Source organism: Mustela nivalis (genome assembly GCF_964662115.1).
Source record: "Mustela nivalis genome assembly, chromosome: 18".
Taxonomy (NCBI): Eukaryota; Metazoa; Chordata; class Mammalia; order Carnivora; family Mustelidae; genus Mustela; species Mustela nivalis.
The window spans coordinates 32,824,002-32,839,841 of NC_139037.1; the positions used below are offsets into that span (position 1 = coordinate 32,824,002).

The 15,840-nt window shown below is 58.7% G+C and overlaps 1 protein-coding gene across 2 annotated transcripts in view; it reads left to right on the forward strand.

The window, feature by feature from the left end:
• ZNF423 (zinc finger protein 423) overlaps positions 1-15,840 on the forward strand; it is a 334,053-nt gene that overhangs the window by 187,697 nt on the left and 130,516 nt on the right. For both annotated transcript variants that reach the window (XM_082711334.1, XM_082711335.1), the window contains exons 4-5: positions 3,353-6,567; positions 13,197-13,281. In XM_082711334.1, coding sequence (XP_082567460.1) covers positions 3,353-6,567; positions 13,197-13,281 — 3,300 coding nt within the window. The remainder of the gene's footprint in view (positions 1-3,352; positions 6,568-13,196; positions 13,282-15,840) is intronic.

The following is a 15,840-nucleotide window of genomic DNA, read 5'->3' on the forward strand; positions in this document are numbered from 1 at the left end:
AGGTTGATTTCTCCTTCTCCAAGTCTGGCGGGACCAGGGTGAGCAGAAGCCTGAGACGTTGGGAGATGTGGCGCCCGGGCCATGGGACCGAGGGCAGGTTCCGTGCCTCCCTGAGCCTCAGCTTCCTCCTGTCAAAAGCGGGGTGTCACCAGTGGTCGTGACGATGGGAGGACGCAAAGTGGGGTAAGCGCAGCAGTCCCCGTGCTGGCCCGAAGCGTGCCCCGTAAATGTGGCCACTCATGTCATCAGCACTGCTGGTACTAGTTAGTGCTGATTATGATTATTGGCCAAATAGTGCATTTGTGGAAGGGCTTTTTTGAAGTATAATTTGTACGTCCACGAACGTGTTTGAAGCAAGCAGTTAAAGAGCTGCTGCGGGGCCGGCTTACCACAGCCTAGTTTGGGGCATTGCAATGACCTCACAAGCCTGCCTCGTGTTCATCTGCAGTTTCCTCCTCCCTACTCCAGCCTCGGGCACCGATGGTTTGCTTTCTGGCTCTGCCGATGTACGTTTTCTGGTCGTTTCATGTAAGGGGAGTAATAGTGCCTATTTGCATTCATTTTTCTCATCGGCTTCTCACCTGATTCCCTTTCCTCGCATGTGGAAACTGAGTCAGACCGAGTTGGAGAGCTGAAGAGGAATACGTCTAGGCTGACGAAGAAGCCAGTGGGGGGGCGGGGGGAGGGGGTGCTCTCTCATCCCCATGGGCTGCAGGGCTTCGGAACAAACGAGCGCTGGCAGAAAGACCTGTCCAGCTGAGGTCTTCGGGGCAAGGCTTGTTCCTGGTCTCACTCACCCTTGAACTGACCTGGGTTCAAGTCTGTGTGCCCTGCTCCTCAGCCCTGTGATGCCCGGCTCCTCTCTGGTCTCTGGAGGCCCTTCCCTGAGTGCAGATCATGGGCTGGTTGGGGTCGTGCTTTCGGGGAGGGCTCAAACGAGAGGCAGCCTGTGATTGCATTGGAGGCTGGACGTGGTGATCCTCTCGCCTTTCTCCCCCATGCGGGGGTGGTTTTAGGCAACGGACCCATGGAGGCTATCCAGACGCATGTCCTGGTGCTCTCATTTCCTGGGGAAGGTCGCTTTGTCTGTGTCTCCGGCTCCTCATTCGTACGGCAGGAGGGGCCCTGCTCCCACTGCATCGGTGGTTGTGAGAAAAGCACTCAGCAGAGCACCAGGCGCCCAGGAAGGGCTCCGTGGCAGCTTGAGTGAGTCTGAGCTAAGGCATCAAGATAATAAAAAGCCATTTGAACCTGGCCAGGGGGCGAGGGCCCAGCAGGTCCCCCAGCTGCCCCGGCTCTAGCCATCTCTTCCCTTGGGTCCCTTTGTCTGTGCCCCGTGGAGCCCAGCTGGCAAGAGCTGGGAATTACCAGTCAGGGGCTGGGGCATCTCCCAACGCGTCTAATCCAAGGCGCTGGCAGCGGCTGCATCCTTCCCTCCCCGTCCGAAGGGCCCTGTAATGGGAGGCCCCCCAGGGGAGCAGGCGCCCTCACCCCGGGAGGACGTTCTGGGAGGTGCCCTGTGCCAGGCTGGGCGGCTGGGCTTCAGAGGTGCAGAGGCTGCCGGGAGGTAGAGGACGTGGGGCTGGGAGCTTTGGAGAGAGCCTCGTCTTCCCAGGCAGAGCTCCGCTGGTGCTGCGGGCTGGGGTCAGGCCCATACTTGCACCGTCAGGGGCACAGTCAGGGGCAAGGCCAGGGGCCGGGTGTGTGTGTGAGGGGTGGGACATTGGGGTTGGTGGGTAGGAACCAGGAAGAGGCTCAGAGCCAGACCCCTCAAGACCCTGCCTGGGACAGCAGAGGCAAGTGTGAGAGCCTCAGGGTATGGGACCCTTGGGGCCAGGGCCATGCCTGTGGCTGCGGTGAGTGCGACCAGATGTGAGCGTTCGTGCCTGCAGGTGAGTGTGAGTGTGTGTGAGCCCTGGTGGGGACCGAGCGTGTGAACGGATGTGATTGTGTGTCTTGGCTGCCTCTGGCCCAGACTTTCTGGGTTACGTCCGTGAGGCTTTTTCTGGAGACTAAGCTGTGCTGGTGAGGGCAGTGGTTTATTTCCTCGGGGTTACAAGACCAAGGTCAGTGCAGCCGAATCTGAGCTTTTGTTGGTCTCTCCCCTGCCCGAGGCAGCCTGCGGACCGTTTCATTCATTATTAAGTTTTAAATCCACCTGACGGGAAACTTGAGCTGTGGAACTCATTCCCTCTCGGATTGGCTCGGTCCAACCCCCACCCACCCCCACCGAGGCATGGGGGTGGGGAACCTCACCCGCTCTGCTCCCTGTGTTCTATGTGCCTTTGTTTTTCCAGAAACGGCCAGGCCTGGGTTTGTTTAGTTTTCCTCTGAGGCTGGATGGGCTGGCGAAGGCCAGGGAGGTTGGCCATGTGGTCATCTGGGCAAGGACAGCCTCCCCTGCCTGCCAAGGTGGGCATAAGGGCTCATGGAGGACTGAGCTCTGGGGCCGTCTGGGTCCCAGGCTCATCCCCTAGTTGCTCCGCATCAGGCCATCTCCCAGGGTCCTGAGCAGACTGGGGGCAAAGCCAGGGGTGAAAAGGGAACAGAGCAAGCACCCCTTCTAAAGATGGTTTGGCTGGGAACCCTGCAGATCTGTCTCAGGCGCCCTTTGATTACTCCTGTTTGTGCTGCTGGGTCTGATGCCATGTGCCCAGGACCTTCGCCTCCTAGGTGTGTCTGCTCCCTGTAGCAGCAGACCCAGCTCCGTCCCCAAATGTGGTGCAGCAGAATTCATGAAGGTGCATTTTCTTTTTTCTCTTTTCTTTTCCTTTCTTCTTCTCCTCTCCTACCTTCCTTCCTTTTTGGGGTGCATTTTCTTTTCTTGCATGGTTTTGCCCACACCCCTAAAGATAAGTGGAACTTCCCACCAGGACTAGGGGCTGGAAGGGGAGTCCATCCCCAGGTCTCCTTCAGGTGAAGGCCTGCCTCCTTTTGGCCTCTGGCACTGCCGGTCTGTGTGGTCATTTCTGGTGACTTTTTCCAGGCTACATCTCGACCCCGTCAGGAAAGAGCTTGAGGCCTCACACCTCCTGTGGGGGTGGTACGGAGTCCAGTGAGGCCAAGGCAGGTGTCGCTGAGGACAAAGACGTGTCTCTGTGTCTCCTTCACGTCCTGCCACCCCTCTGCACACCGAGGGCCTCCACGTCCATTCACTTCCGCCTGCCCCCTCCACGCCACCCCTGCCCCCAGGGCTCCCTTCCCCCTCCCCCCACCCCCCGCAGTAGACAGCCAGCTGCACGGCCTCAGCCCGCGCCTCAGCCCGCGAGCTGTTGAGAAGCCGGCTCTGTCCTTGTTTCTGGGCGGCCCGGGGAATCGCCTCTCATCTCCTCTCTGCCTCCCCCTCCTGCAGATGGTGACGACGACCCACAACTCTCCTGGGTAGCCTCGTCTCCCTCCAGCAAGGATGTTGCGTCACCCACGCAGCTGATCGGGGATGGGTGTGACCTCGGCCTGGGCGAGGAGGAAGGGGGCACGGGCCTGCCGTACCCTTGCCAGTTCTGCGACAAGTCCTTCATCCGTCTGAGCTACCTGAAGAGGCACGAGCAGATCCACAGCGACAAGCTGCCGTTCAAGTGCACCTACTGCAGCCGGCTCTTCAAGCACAAGAGGAGCCGCGACCGGCACATCAAGCTGCACACGGGCGACAAGAAGTACCACTGCCACGAGTGCGAGGCGGCCTTCTCCCGCAGCGACCACCTCAAGATCCACCTGAAGACGCACAGCTCCAGCAAGCCCTTCAAGTGCACCGTGTGCAAGCGCGGCTTCTCGTCCACCAGCTCGCTGCAGAGCCACATGCAGGCGCACAAGAAGAACAAGGAGCACCTGGCCAAATCGGAGAAGGAGGCCAAGAAGGACGACTTCATGTGTGACTACTGCGAGGACACCTTCAGCCAGACCGAGGAGCTGGAGAAGCACGTGCTCACCCGCCACCCGCAGCTCTCCGAGAAGGCCGACCTGCAGTGCATCCACTGCCCTGAGGTCTTCGTGGACGAGAACGCGCTGCTCGCCCACATCCACCAGGCCCACGCCAACCAGAAACACAAGTGCCCCATGTGCCCCGAGCAGTTCTCCTCGGTGGAGGGCGTCTATTGCCACCTGGACAGCCACCGGCAGCCCGACTCCAGCAACCACAGCGTCAGCCCCGACCCCGTGCTGGGCAGCGTGGCATCCATGAGCAGCGCCACGCCGGACTCCAGCGCGTCCGTGGAGCGCGGCTCTACCCCGGACTCCACCCTGAAGCCGCTGCGGGGCCAGAAGAAGATGCGGGACGAGGGCCAGGGCTGGTCCAAGGTGGTCTACAGCTGCCCCTACTGCTCCAAGCGGGACTTCAACAGCCTGGCCGTGCTGGAGATCCACCTGAAGACCATCCACGCCGACAAGCCGCAGCAGAGCCACACGTGCCAGATCTGCCTGGACTCCATGCCCACCCTGTACAACCTGAACGAGCACGTGCGCAAGCTGCACAAGAACCACGCCTACCCGGTGATGCAGTTCGGCAACATCTCCGCCTTCCACTGCAACTACTGCCCCGAGATGTTCGCCGACATCAACAGCCTGCAGGAGCACATCCGCGTGTCCCACTGCGGCCCCAACGCCAACCCGCCCGACGGCAACAACGCCTTCTTCTGCAACCAGTGCTCCATGGGCTTCCTGACCGAGTCCTCCCTCACCGAGCACATCCAGCAAGCGCACTGCGGCGTGGGCGGCGCCAAGCTGGAGTCCCCCGTTGTGCAGCCCACGCAGTCTTTCATGGAGGTCTATTCCTGCCCCTACTGCACCAACTCGCCCATCTTTGGCTCCATCCTGAAGCTCACCAAGCACATCAAGGAGAACCACAAGAACATTCCGCTCGCCCACAGCAAGAAGTCCAAGGCGGAGCAGAGCCCGGTCTCGTCCGACGTGGAGGTGTCCTCCCCCAAGCGGCAGCGGCTCTCGGCCAGCGCCAACTCCATCTCCAATGGCGAGTATCCCTGCAACCAGTGCGACCTCAAGTTCTCCAACTTCGAGAGCTTCCAGACCCACCTGAAGCTGCACCTGGAGCTGTTGCTGCGGAAGCAGGCGTGTCCCCAGTGCAAGGAGGACTTCGACTCCCAGGAGTCCCTCCTGCAGCACCTGACGGTGCATTACATGACCACGTCGACCCACTACGTATGTGAGAGCTGCGACAAGCAGTTCTCCTCGGTGGACGACCTGCAGAAGCACCTGCTGGACATGCACACCTTCGTGCTCTACCACTGCACCCTGTGCCAGGAGGTCTTCGACTCCAAGGTGTCCATCCAGGTGCACCTGGCCGTGAAGCACAGCAACGAGAAGAAGATGTACCGCTGCACGGCCTGCAACTGGGACTTCCGTAAGGAGGCCGACCTGCAGGTGCACGTCAAACACAGCCACCTGGGCAACCCGGCCAAGGCACATAAGTGCATCTTCTGCGGGGAAACCTTCAGCACCGAGGTGGAGCTGCAGTGCCACATCACCACGCACAGCAAGAAGTACAACTGCAGGTTCTGCAGCAAGGCCTTCCACGCCATCATCCTGCTGGAGAAGCACCTGCGGGAGAAGCACTGCGTGTTCGACGCCGCCCCCGAGAACGGCACGGCCAACGGGGTGCCCCCCGCCGCCGCCAAGAAGGCGGAGCCCGCCGACCTGCAGGGCATGCTGCTGAAGAACCCCGAGGCGCCCAACAGCCACGAGGCCAGCGAGGACGACGTGGACGCCTCGGAGCCCATGTACGGCTGTGACATCTGCGGGGCGGCCTACACCATGGAGGTGCTGCTGCAGAACCACCGGCTACGGGACCACAACATCCGGCCGGGGGAGGATGACGGCTCGCGCAAGAAGGCGGAGTTCATCAAGGGCAGCCACAAGTGCAACGTGTGCTCGCGGACTTTCTTCTCAGAGAACGGGCTCCGGGAGCACCTGCAGACGCACCGGGGCCCCGCCAAGCACTATATGTGCCCCATCTGCGGCGAGCGCTTCCCCTCCCTGCTGACGCTCACGGAGCACAAGGTGACCCACAGCAAGAGCCTGGACACCGGCACCTGCCGAATCTGCAAGATGCCCCTGCAGAGCGAGGAGGAGTTCATCGAGCACTGCCAGATGCACCCGGACCTGCGCAACTCACTCACAGGCTTCCGCTGCGTCGTGTGCATGCAGACGGTCACCTCCACGCTCGAGCTCAAGATCCACGGCACCTTCCACATGCAGAAGCTGGCGGGCAGCTCGGCCGCGTCCTCCCCCAACGGCCAGGGGCTGCAGAAGCTCTACAAGTGCGCCCTGTGCCTCAAGGAGTTCCGCAGCAAGCAGGACCTGGTGAAGCTTGACGTGAACGGGCTCCCCTACGGCCTCTGTGCCGGCTGCATGGCCCGAAGCGCCAACGGACAGGTGGGCGGCCTGGCGCCGCCCGAGCCCGCCGACCGGCCCTGCGCCGGCCTCCGCTGTCCCGAGTGCAGTGTCAAGTTCGAGAGTGCCGAGGACCTGGAGAGCCACATGCAGGTGGACCACCGTGACCTCACGCCGGAGACCAGTGGGCCCCGGAAAGGCGCCCAGACGTCGCCAGTGCCCCGGGTAAGAGCCTGCCCCTGCTCCTCGGGGCTCCGCTGAGCTCTGTATCTCCTCGTGCTGTTGCCTCTAGGAGCCCAGAGAGGCCGTGCTCTCGGACGGCGGTCAAGGGCATCCGCTCTGTCCTGGACTCCGAGGCGATCCCCAGGGTTGTTTGTTCCCTTCCCGCTGTGTGACACTGTCGTACGTCATCTGTCTCTCTGGGCCTCATTTATCAATTGCTCGTCTGCAAAAGGGGGAATGACGGTCGTCTGGACTTTGTAGGATTGCCTTTAGGAATCTGTGGTGTGAGATAAGTACAGGGTCGAATGCGGTGGCTGACACCTGGTTATAAATGATGTCGTCTTTCTTACAGATCTGGGGTGCACTTGCTCGCTTCTTTGCTGAGTCTCCTTGGGCGAGTCCCTTTGCTCTCTGGGCTTCAGATTCGGGACTCTTTTGATGATCTGTGGAGATCATCTCCACGTAAAGGGCTCAGGGCCCACACAGTTTGGGTTGACCATGTTAGCTGCAAACACCAGCTGATCTGTTCTCGTCCACGGTGCACAGTGTAGTTAGTACAGATGCTGGTGCATGGAAGACCCTAAGAATGGTCCCAGTAACTGCTCTCCTTTGTGACTGATGGATCCTTTCATTCATTCATCAGATTTGTCCCAAGCACCCATTGTTTGGGGGTGACTGGCAGTTGAGGAAAATCAGGAATGGACCCCACCTTGGGGGCTCCCAGACAAGGGGGGGGAACTGCAGGCCCAAAGCTAGTAGGTTTTAGGGAGGAAGGGCAAGTTCAGGCTACTGGAGTGGGCCGTGGGGTCAGTGGCCAAGGAGCACTTGGTGGTGGGCCTGGAGCCTGCGTGGCTCTTGAGTGTCAGACAGTACGGGCCCGGGGATTCCCGCTGAGTCTGTTGTCTGTTTCCAGACCGAGGAGGTGCCAAGCAGATCTCGGGAGTATCTTTCCCTTGAGGGCCACTGCTGGCGCCGTGGGCAGGAAGGCAGAATTTGGAGGAGGGCCACCTGCGGCAGGTGCCTACTGGAAGACGGGGAGGTAGCTCTGGGTGTTGGGCTCTGGAATCGGAGGTGGGATCCGACCTGGGGTCTGCGACTCTGGGACCTGGAGGGTGAGAATGAGAGAGAAGAAGGGCTGGAGAGAGTGGGAGGAGAATGTATGGAGAATGTCTCTGGGCCGGGGTCCCACAAGACACCCACTGCAGGTCGCCAGCTCTCAGCTCTGCTCAGCCTCTACTGGCCGGCCGGCTGGGTCGGTGTGGGTGGACTGGGGGAGTCTGTGGGCCCTGGAGTCCGGTGGGCGGGGTTACAATGAAACTCTCCCTCTTCCAGGACCCAGCAGGGTTTTGATCTCCCCGGGCCTCTGTCCTCACCTGTAAAGCCAGAGGGTAAGGGTGATAATGGTAGTCACATGTAGCGACAGGGTGTGTCTCCGGGGCTGACATCACCGGGGAGGCAGAGGGGGGCCCTTCTGGGTTTTTAGCGAGCATCTGATTGATGGATGACTGTGACTGGCCAGTGCCGTTGCCTCGTCTGGGGCTGAGTGTTGAGACTGTGCGACCACAGTGTCTGGCCCTGAGCTTGAATGGAGACAAGGAGTGCGGGGCACACAGGAAACATCACTTGCTGTCTCTCCTGCTTATGGTCACAGCTGACGCTTACCGAGGGACAAGGACGTGCTGAGCACTTTCTGTCTACACTACAACACTCCCTTTTCTGGTGAAGAAACGGAGGCACAGAACAGCTGGCCATTATGGGCCCCCAGCTTTCAAGAGGCAGAGAAGGGACGTGAACCCAGGGAGTGTGGGGCCACAGCTGAGTGAGTTCTTGACCCACGTTCTGCCTGGCTCTGGACCCCATCCTGGTGGCAGGCTGGGGTGGGGTCCGGCTTGGTCACTCCCTTCTCGTTCAGACTGTGGGGGTAGTGTGGCAGGGCTGGGGCCCCATATGCCCTCCTCCCAGGTGCACCCCAGCCCTGCCTTCCCCCACCAGCCCCACAGTGCGGGGGCTCCTGCTAGCCACGGGGCTGCTCCTAAGCCTGCCCTTCTCCAGGCGCTGCCCTGGATTCTGCATCAAGGACCCCTTCATGAAGCCTCCACTGTGTGGGCAAAGGCTCGTATACCATTTCCATGGCAACAACCCGGGAACTTTGCCGGGACCTCTGTTTTGGCAAGGATGGTACCCAGGCCCAGAAAGGGGGAGCCATCTACCCAGGGATACACAGCTCAGAGATTCAAACCTGAGGGGCCTTGTTTTCTGGGAGCCTGACAGGCCTTCCTCTCCCTGTCCCAGGCCCTGCGAGAGAGGAGGTGAGCAGACAATCACATGTAGAGGCCTGGCCAGATGGGCCATTGGCGGAAAGGAGCTAGACAAAGCACGGATCTTCCCCCAGTGGAGGCCCAGCCTCTGGGGCCTTGCCCCCTGCCTGGGCACGCCTGGGGGCAGGGGCCCAGCTGTCTGTTCGCCCGCCCCTCGCTCCCCTAGGACTCATGCGTGTAAGAGCAGACTCTGGGGGCCGAGTAAGGGCTTGGGGGCTGGCAGGCTGGGACCCTCGGGAGTGTATCCATAGCAACCAGCTCTCGGAGGACTGGGTTCCCGTGGGGCTGTGGGGCCGAGGCTGCTGTCGGCTGGAGCGGGAAGCGTGGCGGTTCCCGCCCTGCCCCCTACCTCCGCCCCCACTCTATTAATGGGCAGTAACAACATCAGCACAACTCTAGGCCAGTGTGGGGAGACCCCAGCCCTCCATCGACTCCCCAGGCCCTCACAGTGCCAGATGAGGTGGACTGGGTGCTCTCACACAAGTCAGAGGGCTTGGCCAGGCCGCACGGGCTCCCTGTCCCCTAGCCCAGGGCCTCCTGTGGTGTTCTGGGACGTACAGCTGAGCAGAGCTGCTCAGACAGCGGTTCGGGAGGCAGCTGGCCCGGGATCCAGTCCCTGTCCCCTTGATTAGCTGGGCGGGGCTCTGGCCGAGTGGTTTGGCCTCTCTGAACTCCACTTTCTCCAACCTAAAAGTGGGGCTTGCTGAGGGACTGTGAGTCTTCAGAATGAACAGAGCCTGCGCACAGTAGGTGCTCAGTAGATGTGAGCTGTCATCACAACCATGGAAATTCAGCGCCTGGGGGCTGTCGTTCCTGTCTCTCCCTCTCTTCTTGCCTCTGCTGGTCTCAAGCATGTTCTCCCTCTGCTCTGGACTCCTCTCTGAGGTTGCTGGGGCCAGGCAGGGGAAGGCGCCCCCGGGCTCAGCTTTGGTTCTCCTGGGCTGCGCTCTGGGGAAGGAGCTTGAAACAGAGAGGGGCTTTGAATGCCAAGTTCTCGCTCTGTATAATTATGTCTCTGGTCCGTCCTGAAGCTCCAGAGACGGAGGGGGTCTCTGGGGATAGAGAAGGGGCAGACAGACCAAGAGGAGGCATTGGGGTGAGGGTGGGGTCTGGCCAGCGTTGCAGCAGGAGGGAGAGAGAGTGAGAGGGTCCTCACCTGCTTGTCCCTGAACTCCTGTTCCACCAACAGGGAGGTCCAGATGGCCCTGGCCAGGTGTCTGCGGCTTGGGCACCCCTGGCTTTTCGGGCAAGGCCGGCAGGGCTGTCCTTGTGGGCCTCTGGAAATAATACACGTGCTTAGTGAGTTTTGGTGCTGGTGACCCTGTTGTGTGTGGCTGAGCGTGGATGCCTGTGTGTGCAAGTGCTTACCTGGATCCTTGGGAGTCCGCACGTGGGTCCAGAGGGGCGTGTCTGGGAGGGGTCTGTGCGTGCGCTTGTGCGGCCATGGGCACACCTGTGCGTGATGGATGTCGCTCTCGGGGGTCCAGTGAGGGAACTGAAGGCATTTGTGTCTCAGGAGGAGTTAGTTTGTATACATCAACATGTGTGAGCCTGTGGTCGTGAGGACGCCCCCAATGCTCTGCAGGTGTTGTACCTGCGTGTCTGTGTTACAGGCAGCAGGCTGCTGTGTGTGGGAGGGGGCGGGGGGGGTCTTGTATGTTGACAGTGAGTTGAGGCAAGGGAGTGTACATACGTGCGCTTGTGTGTACGTGTGTGTCCTTGTGGGCACATCCATACCACTTTCATGCAGGCTGTGCGTGTGCGTGTGCGTGTGTGTGCGCGCGCTCGTGTGTGTGTGTGTGTGTGTGTGACCACAGGCTCTTGTGGTCAGCAATGTCCCCTCCCTAGGGAATCCCCTGGACTCTTTCTCCATGCTTGGGAGAGTGTCTCATCCTGCCTGGCCCCTGGTGATTTTTTTTTTTTTTTTAAACCAAGCACAGCAACCCACGTCGTTCACCTGCTCGTAGGAGGAACAGCTCAAATCCCCTTGATCATGGGCTGTCCCCCGCGCTGGTCTGGAGTAGCGAGCCATGGCTCTGTACGATCTCCACACACTTCTGCCCGAGCAGAACCATGGAAAGGGGTCATGACCTTCCTTGTGCAGCCGGCCTGCTCTGGGCTTCCTTGGTGTGGAGATGCCTGGCGTGTGTCGTTCTCCCTCCCCCTTCCCTCCCCCCCTCCCTTCTTTCCTTCATAAGGGGGTGGGGCACATATATGGGAAGGAATGAATGATTTTGACAGTGGAGAGACCCAAGATCATTGCCCTCCATGAGCACGGATGTGGAGTTGAACTGAACTGGGGGCTTCAGGCCTGTGTCCCTGAGAAGACCTCAGTCCCCGCTGTCTCCTCTGTCTCCTTGTGCGGCCACAATCCCCAGCCCCCAGCGCCCCCCCCCCCCCCCCCCCCCCGCTGCCGCCCCCAGCCTCATTCTATTCTTCCCGGGGCATTTCCAGGCTAAATGCCTGCTTCTCGGCCACTCTTCTGCAACACTAGAGGAAGGGCCCCAGTCTTATCAGAGCGGGTCCTGGAGCCTGAGTGGGTATGCTGCCTCTGGAACCGAAGCTCCCGGCACCAGCTAAGACTGTCATTTCTTCACTCATGTGTTCGACCAGCATTTGCTCAGCACCAACAACAATTGTAATAACGTTAAGTCATCATGAGACACTCGCCCTGGTCCTATGCCCTGTGCCTGGTGCTGAGGGTCCAGCGTATAGAAGTCAGCTTTGGTTCTGTTCGTTCCTTCCATCCTAGTAGAGTTTTCTGCAACATAGTATTTGCAACTTTGCTCCTTTGTTTAACAAATGTTTCCCCAGCACAAGTCTCTGCTGGCTGTGGGACCTCACAGGTGGACGAAACACAGCCTGGGCTTCTGGGCACTCACGGTGTAGTGGGGGGTGTGTGTGTGTGCAAACAAGTCAATTAACCAGGACAGATTCATGTGCTGAGGGACTGGATGCTTTAAACAGAAGCTTGGGGCCCTGGGGAGCCCCTGGGTGGGAAGAGGAGGCTTCTCTAGCAGAGGTAGCATTTGAATGGAGTCCTCGAGGATGGAAAGGGTTTACTCCGAGTGGAAGACCCTAAGTGGGCAAAGGCCTGGTGGTGGGACCCTCGAGGGGACCTGCCGAAATGGTTGGAGTCACCCTGGGACCTGAGACAACTGAGCCCCCTGGTGGTTCGTCCTGGCTGCATCATGGAGGGTTGGGCCTGAGTGTTCAGCCAAGAACTCTGAAGTCCTGCTCTCTCTTCCAGGGGTGGAGGGAGGCTCCGTGGTCCCGGAGCTGAGGTGGTCTTCAAAAAGCTTGGATATTTTGGATCCCAGGGCCACCCCGTGCCCTTCATAAAGACTCAAAGCCACTCACCTTCCTCTACACAGGCAATACTGCCCCTGTCCACAAGGGCCTGCTTTCACCGTCACCCAGCCTGGCGTAGCTGTTGAGAATGAGCTCTGCTCTTTGGAATGGGACTTCAAGAAGTTCTGAAGCTTCCGATGATCTCCATTTTCCCACTCCCACCCCCTCGAGGCAGCTGGTCTCAGCTTCCTGTGTGTGGAAGTGAGCTGTGGGTCTTGCGTGCCTAGGGCAGATGAGGAATCCCTCAGTTGCTTCTGTACCAAGATTGGCAGGAACAGTATCCCCTGCTCAGTCACAGGATCCTTAGGGTTGGTAAAAAGAGACAGTAGTTGGATGGGTGGAAAGATCGATGTATGGTTGGAGAGGAGGATGAGTGGGTGGATCGTTAGAGTGAGGATCGGTGGATGGATGTAGGGGAAGACAGGCAGGTGTTGGGTAGATGGAGGGTGAATGGATGAATTGGTGGACGGATAGGTGTGTATGTAGACGGATAATAGGATAGGTAGATGGATCGATGGGTAGACAGATGGGTGTGTGTGTGTGTGTGTGAGTGTGTGTGTGTGTAGTTGGATAGGTGGGTAGATAGTGGGTAGGTAGATGGATGGATGGATGGATAGCTGGGGGTTGCATAGATGGGTTTGCTCCAAGTGGGGCAGCCTCCCCTGACTTCCTTTCCATGGTCATACTGTGTGCTCTCACCTTGGGATGGTGAGTCCTATCATAGCCATCTCCCCAGACCTACCAGAGGAGCAGCTCCCTTAGAAGGTAGCTCAGTGCCCTTCCCCAGGCTGGAGAGCTGAACTCAGAGGCCGGTGGGAAGAGAATGACTTGGAGACGCCTGAGAGGGGTGTCTCCACAAGCCGTTCTGAAAATTCTTGAGCTTAGGACCTCCAGGCACCTTTTGCTTTATGCTCTTTTCTAGTTCCTAACTATCTAATTCCTTTCTTTTTGGCTTCCAAACAGAAAAAGACGTACCAGTGCATCAAGTGCCAGATGACCTTTGAGAACGAGAGAGAGATCCAAATCCACGTTGCCAACCACATGATTGGTAAGAGAACGTTTCCGCCCACCCGGGCTGGGACCACTTGTTGGGGTTTGAAATCTGTGGTTCCAATAATCATTTCACTGCTTTTAGGGCAAAAGATGGAGTCACAGCTGCTGTTTCGGAGACATTTCGAATGGGAGTAAAATGTGAGAGAGCTGGAGGATTTTCTCCATCCAGCCTTCCCGTCGCAGCTTCACTCACATTACAATCAAACTTTTGACAATCTCTTCCATTTCCCAGCATAAATTTCCCTCCATTTCTGAAACAAAGTGCTTTCCAGTTGTCAAGCACTCAGGGGCAATTATGCCTCAATTCCGTATGTCATGACATTGAATCGATTTAACCGCTTGCGTTTCCCCGCTAAACGTGATGAATTCCTCAGGCACGTTGTCAAAACAGAGTGCTTACAAAGTTATTTCAGTACTTTTCCTATTCCTCTTCAAGTGGTTTTTGGACTTTGGAAAATTCAGCCTTTCCGGGGTGGGGGGTGTCTTTCAAAGCGCCGTCGTGTTCCCTCTTGGCCTGAGGTTCGGAGGGGAGGTGTGAGCTCTTCCGTGCCTTCTGTGGATGGGTGTGGTCTCCCTGGCCACTGGAGATGCCCTCCGTGCAAGAGGGGGGCCCTGCTGAGCTTTCGGTGAGCGTGCAGGCTTGGCGCGGGGAAGTGCAGGACTTGGCAGTGAGGGCTTTGGGAGTTTCTGGAATCCTGGGTCTCTGGGGAAGTGTGGTTGCTTCTCCAAGACCTCTGCAGTCTGAGCAGGGATGTTTCAGGTATGGGTTGAGCATCCTGACCCTTGGCTTCCTCTAGTATCACTCCATTTTAGTCTGAAAAAGAGCCATGCCGACAGAGTACTGTTCTGGAAAACCCTTAACCGCATACATTTGAAGAGATCCATTCACCGTGCAGCTTGGTGAATTCTCACGAACCGAGCACACCTGTGTAACCAACAACCCAGAGAGGAAGCAGAGCATGTCCGCATCCCAGAAGCCCCTCCTGGCCCCTCCAGATCCTCCCACCCCCCTGCACAACGACATGTTGCCACCGTCCCTATGTCGAACAGCATAGGGCTTTTTGGGTCCATTTTGCACTTGGTCTCATGCAGGTTCGTGCCCATAGTTTGGATGTTGCCCCTTCTCCCGGGTGTGTGCTCTTCTGTCCTGTGACACTTCACCATTCGTCTTGTCTGTCCAACTCCTGATGGGCTTCTCCATCATTTCTGAGTTGGAGTTGTTTCAGATCGTGCCCTGCTCTGGGCATTCTCGTGTGTGGGTTTTGGCGAGCACGTGCACGTGGTTTGAATGGGAAGATCGGTGGGGTTGGAACTGGCGGGTCTCAGGACACTAGTAGGTTCACCTTCAGTAGATACAGACGGACAGATTTCCGAGGCATTTGTGTGAAACTACCATCCTACCGGCAATGCAGGAGAATTGCTCCACATCTATGCCTGCGTCCACATTCTCTGCAAAAGGAGAGATGACTAAGGCCCTTATTCAGTGAAATTGTGCTTAGGATGAGGATGGTGCCCTCCCCTCCCAGGGCAGCCTTGGCACATGCAGCCGGTCTGGGTGTCCAATGTCCCCCTGACTCAAGAGAGGTTCCCCTCGAGGTGCGGACCCCAACTGTGTGCGGGGTGGGGCTTGGCCGGTGGGGAGGGGCCCCGGGGAGCTGAGGAGGGGCAGGGAAGACCCCAGGAGTTCAGCTTGACAGGGAGATTGGTGGCTTTTTAATTTCTTCTGTTTGAAAGCCCCCTGCTGAAGTAGAAGAAGGAAACTATCCTGTCAGTCACCGGCTGCTGAGAGTGCTTTCATGGGAGTGTCAAGGAGGTAAAGATGAAGATATCTAAAAATGTTTGCTTTTGGAGCAGGTGTTAATGCGTGTGCATGTTTGTAAGCACGAAGGGCGAGAGCCTAGCTAATTGGACCACAGTGATTTCAAAGGTGCTTCCCCCTCCCCCCTTCCACCTTTCCTTCTGCGCGGAGCCTGGAAGCCGTGTGTCCTCAGGTGGAAGGGTTGCTCCTACCTAGAGAGGTGGGCTGGGCAACGGGATGGGGAAGGGAGCTGGGGGGGTGGGCATCCGGGGCTTGGGGCGAGCAGAGTGCCGGACCCCCGAGGGAGGCAGTCCTGGCTGGGGGCTGGGCAGGGCCCCTCACCTGAGCCTGCTCAGCAGTGGCATGAGCTGACCTGGTTCCTGGGGAGCAGGCAGCAAGGAGCTTCTGGTCTCAGAGCCCGAGCTTCTGAATAAGATGTTTACATTGAATGATTGCAGAAAGTGTCACCATGCTGTATCTCTGACTGGTGCCCACCCTGCGAGGCCTAGGCTGGGGACCCATGTGAGCCGTGCCTTGGGTGGCAGGGTGAGATCTCTTGCCCTAACCTGCCCTCCCCACCTGCTGGCCCTGCCCTGGCCTCATTGAGGCCATTCATCAAAGAACAGTGAGCACCTCTTGCATGCAGAGCGCTGGGGTGGTCTCAGCTAATCAAGGGAGAAAGTGACCCGGTCCCCACCCTCAGAGACCTCACAGCACCCCGTAGGAGACAACCATGGCACACACATCGTGCCAGGA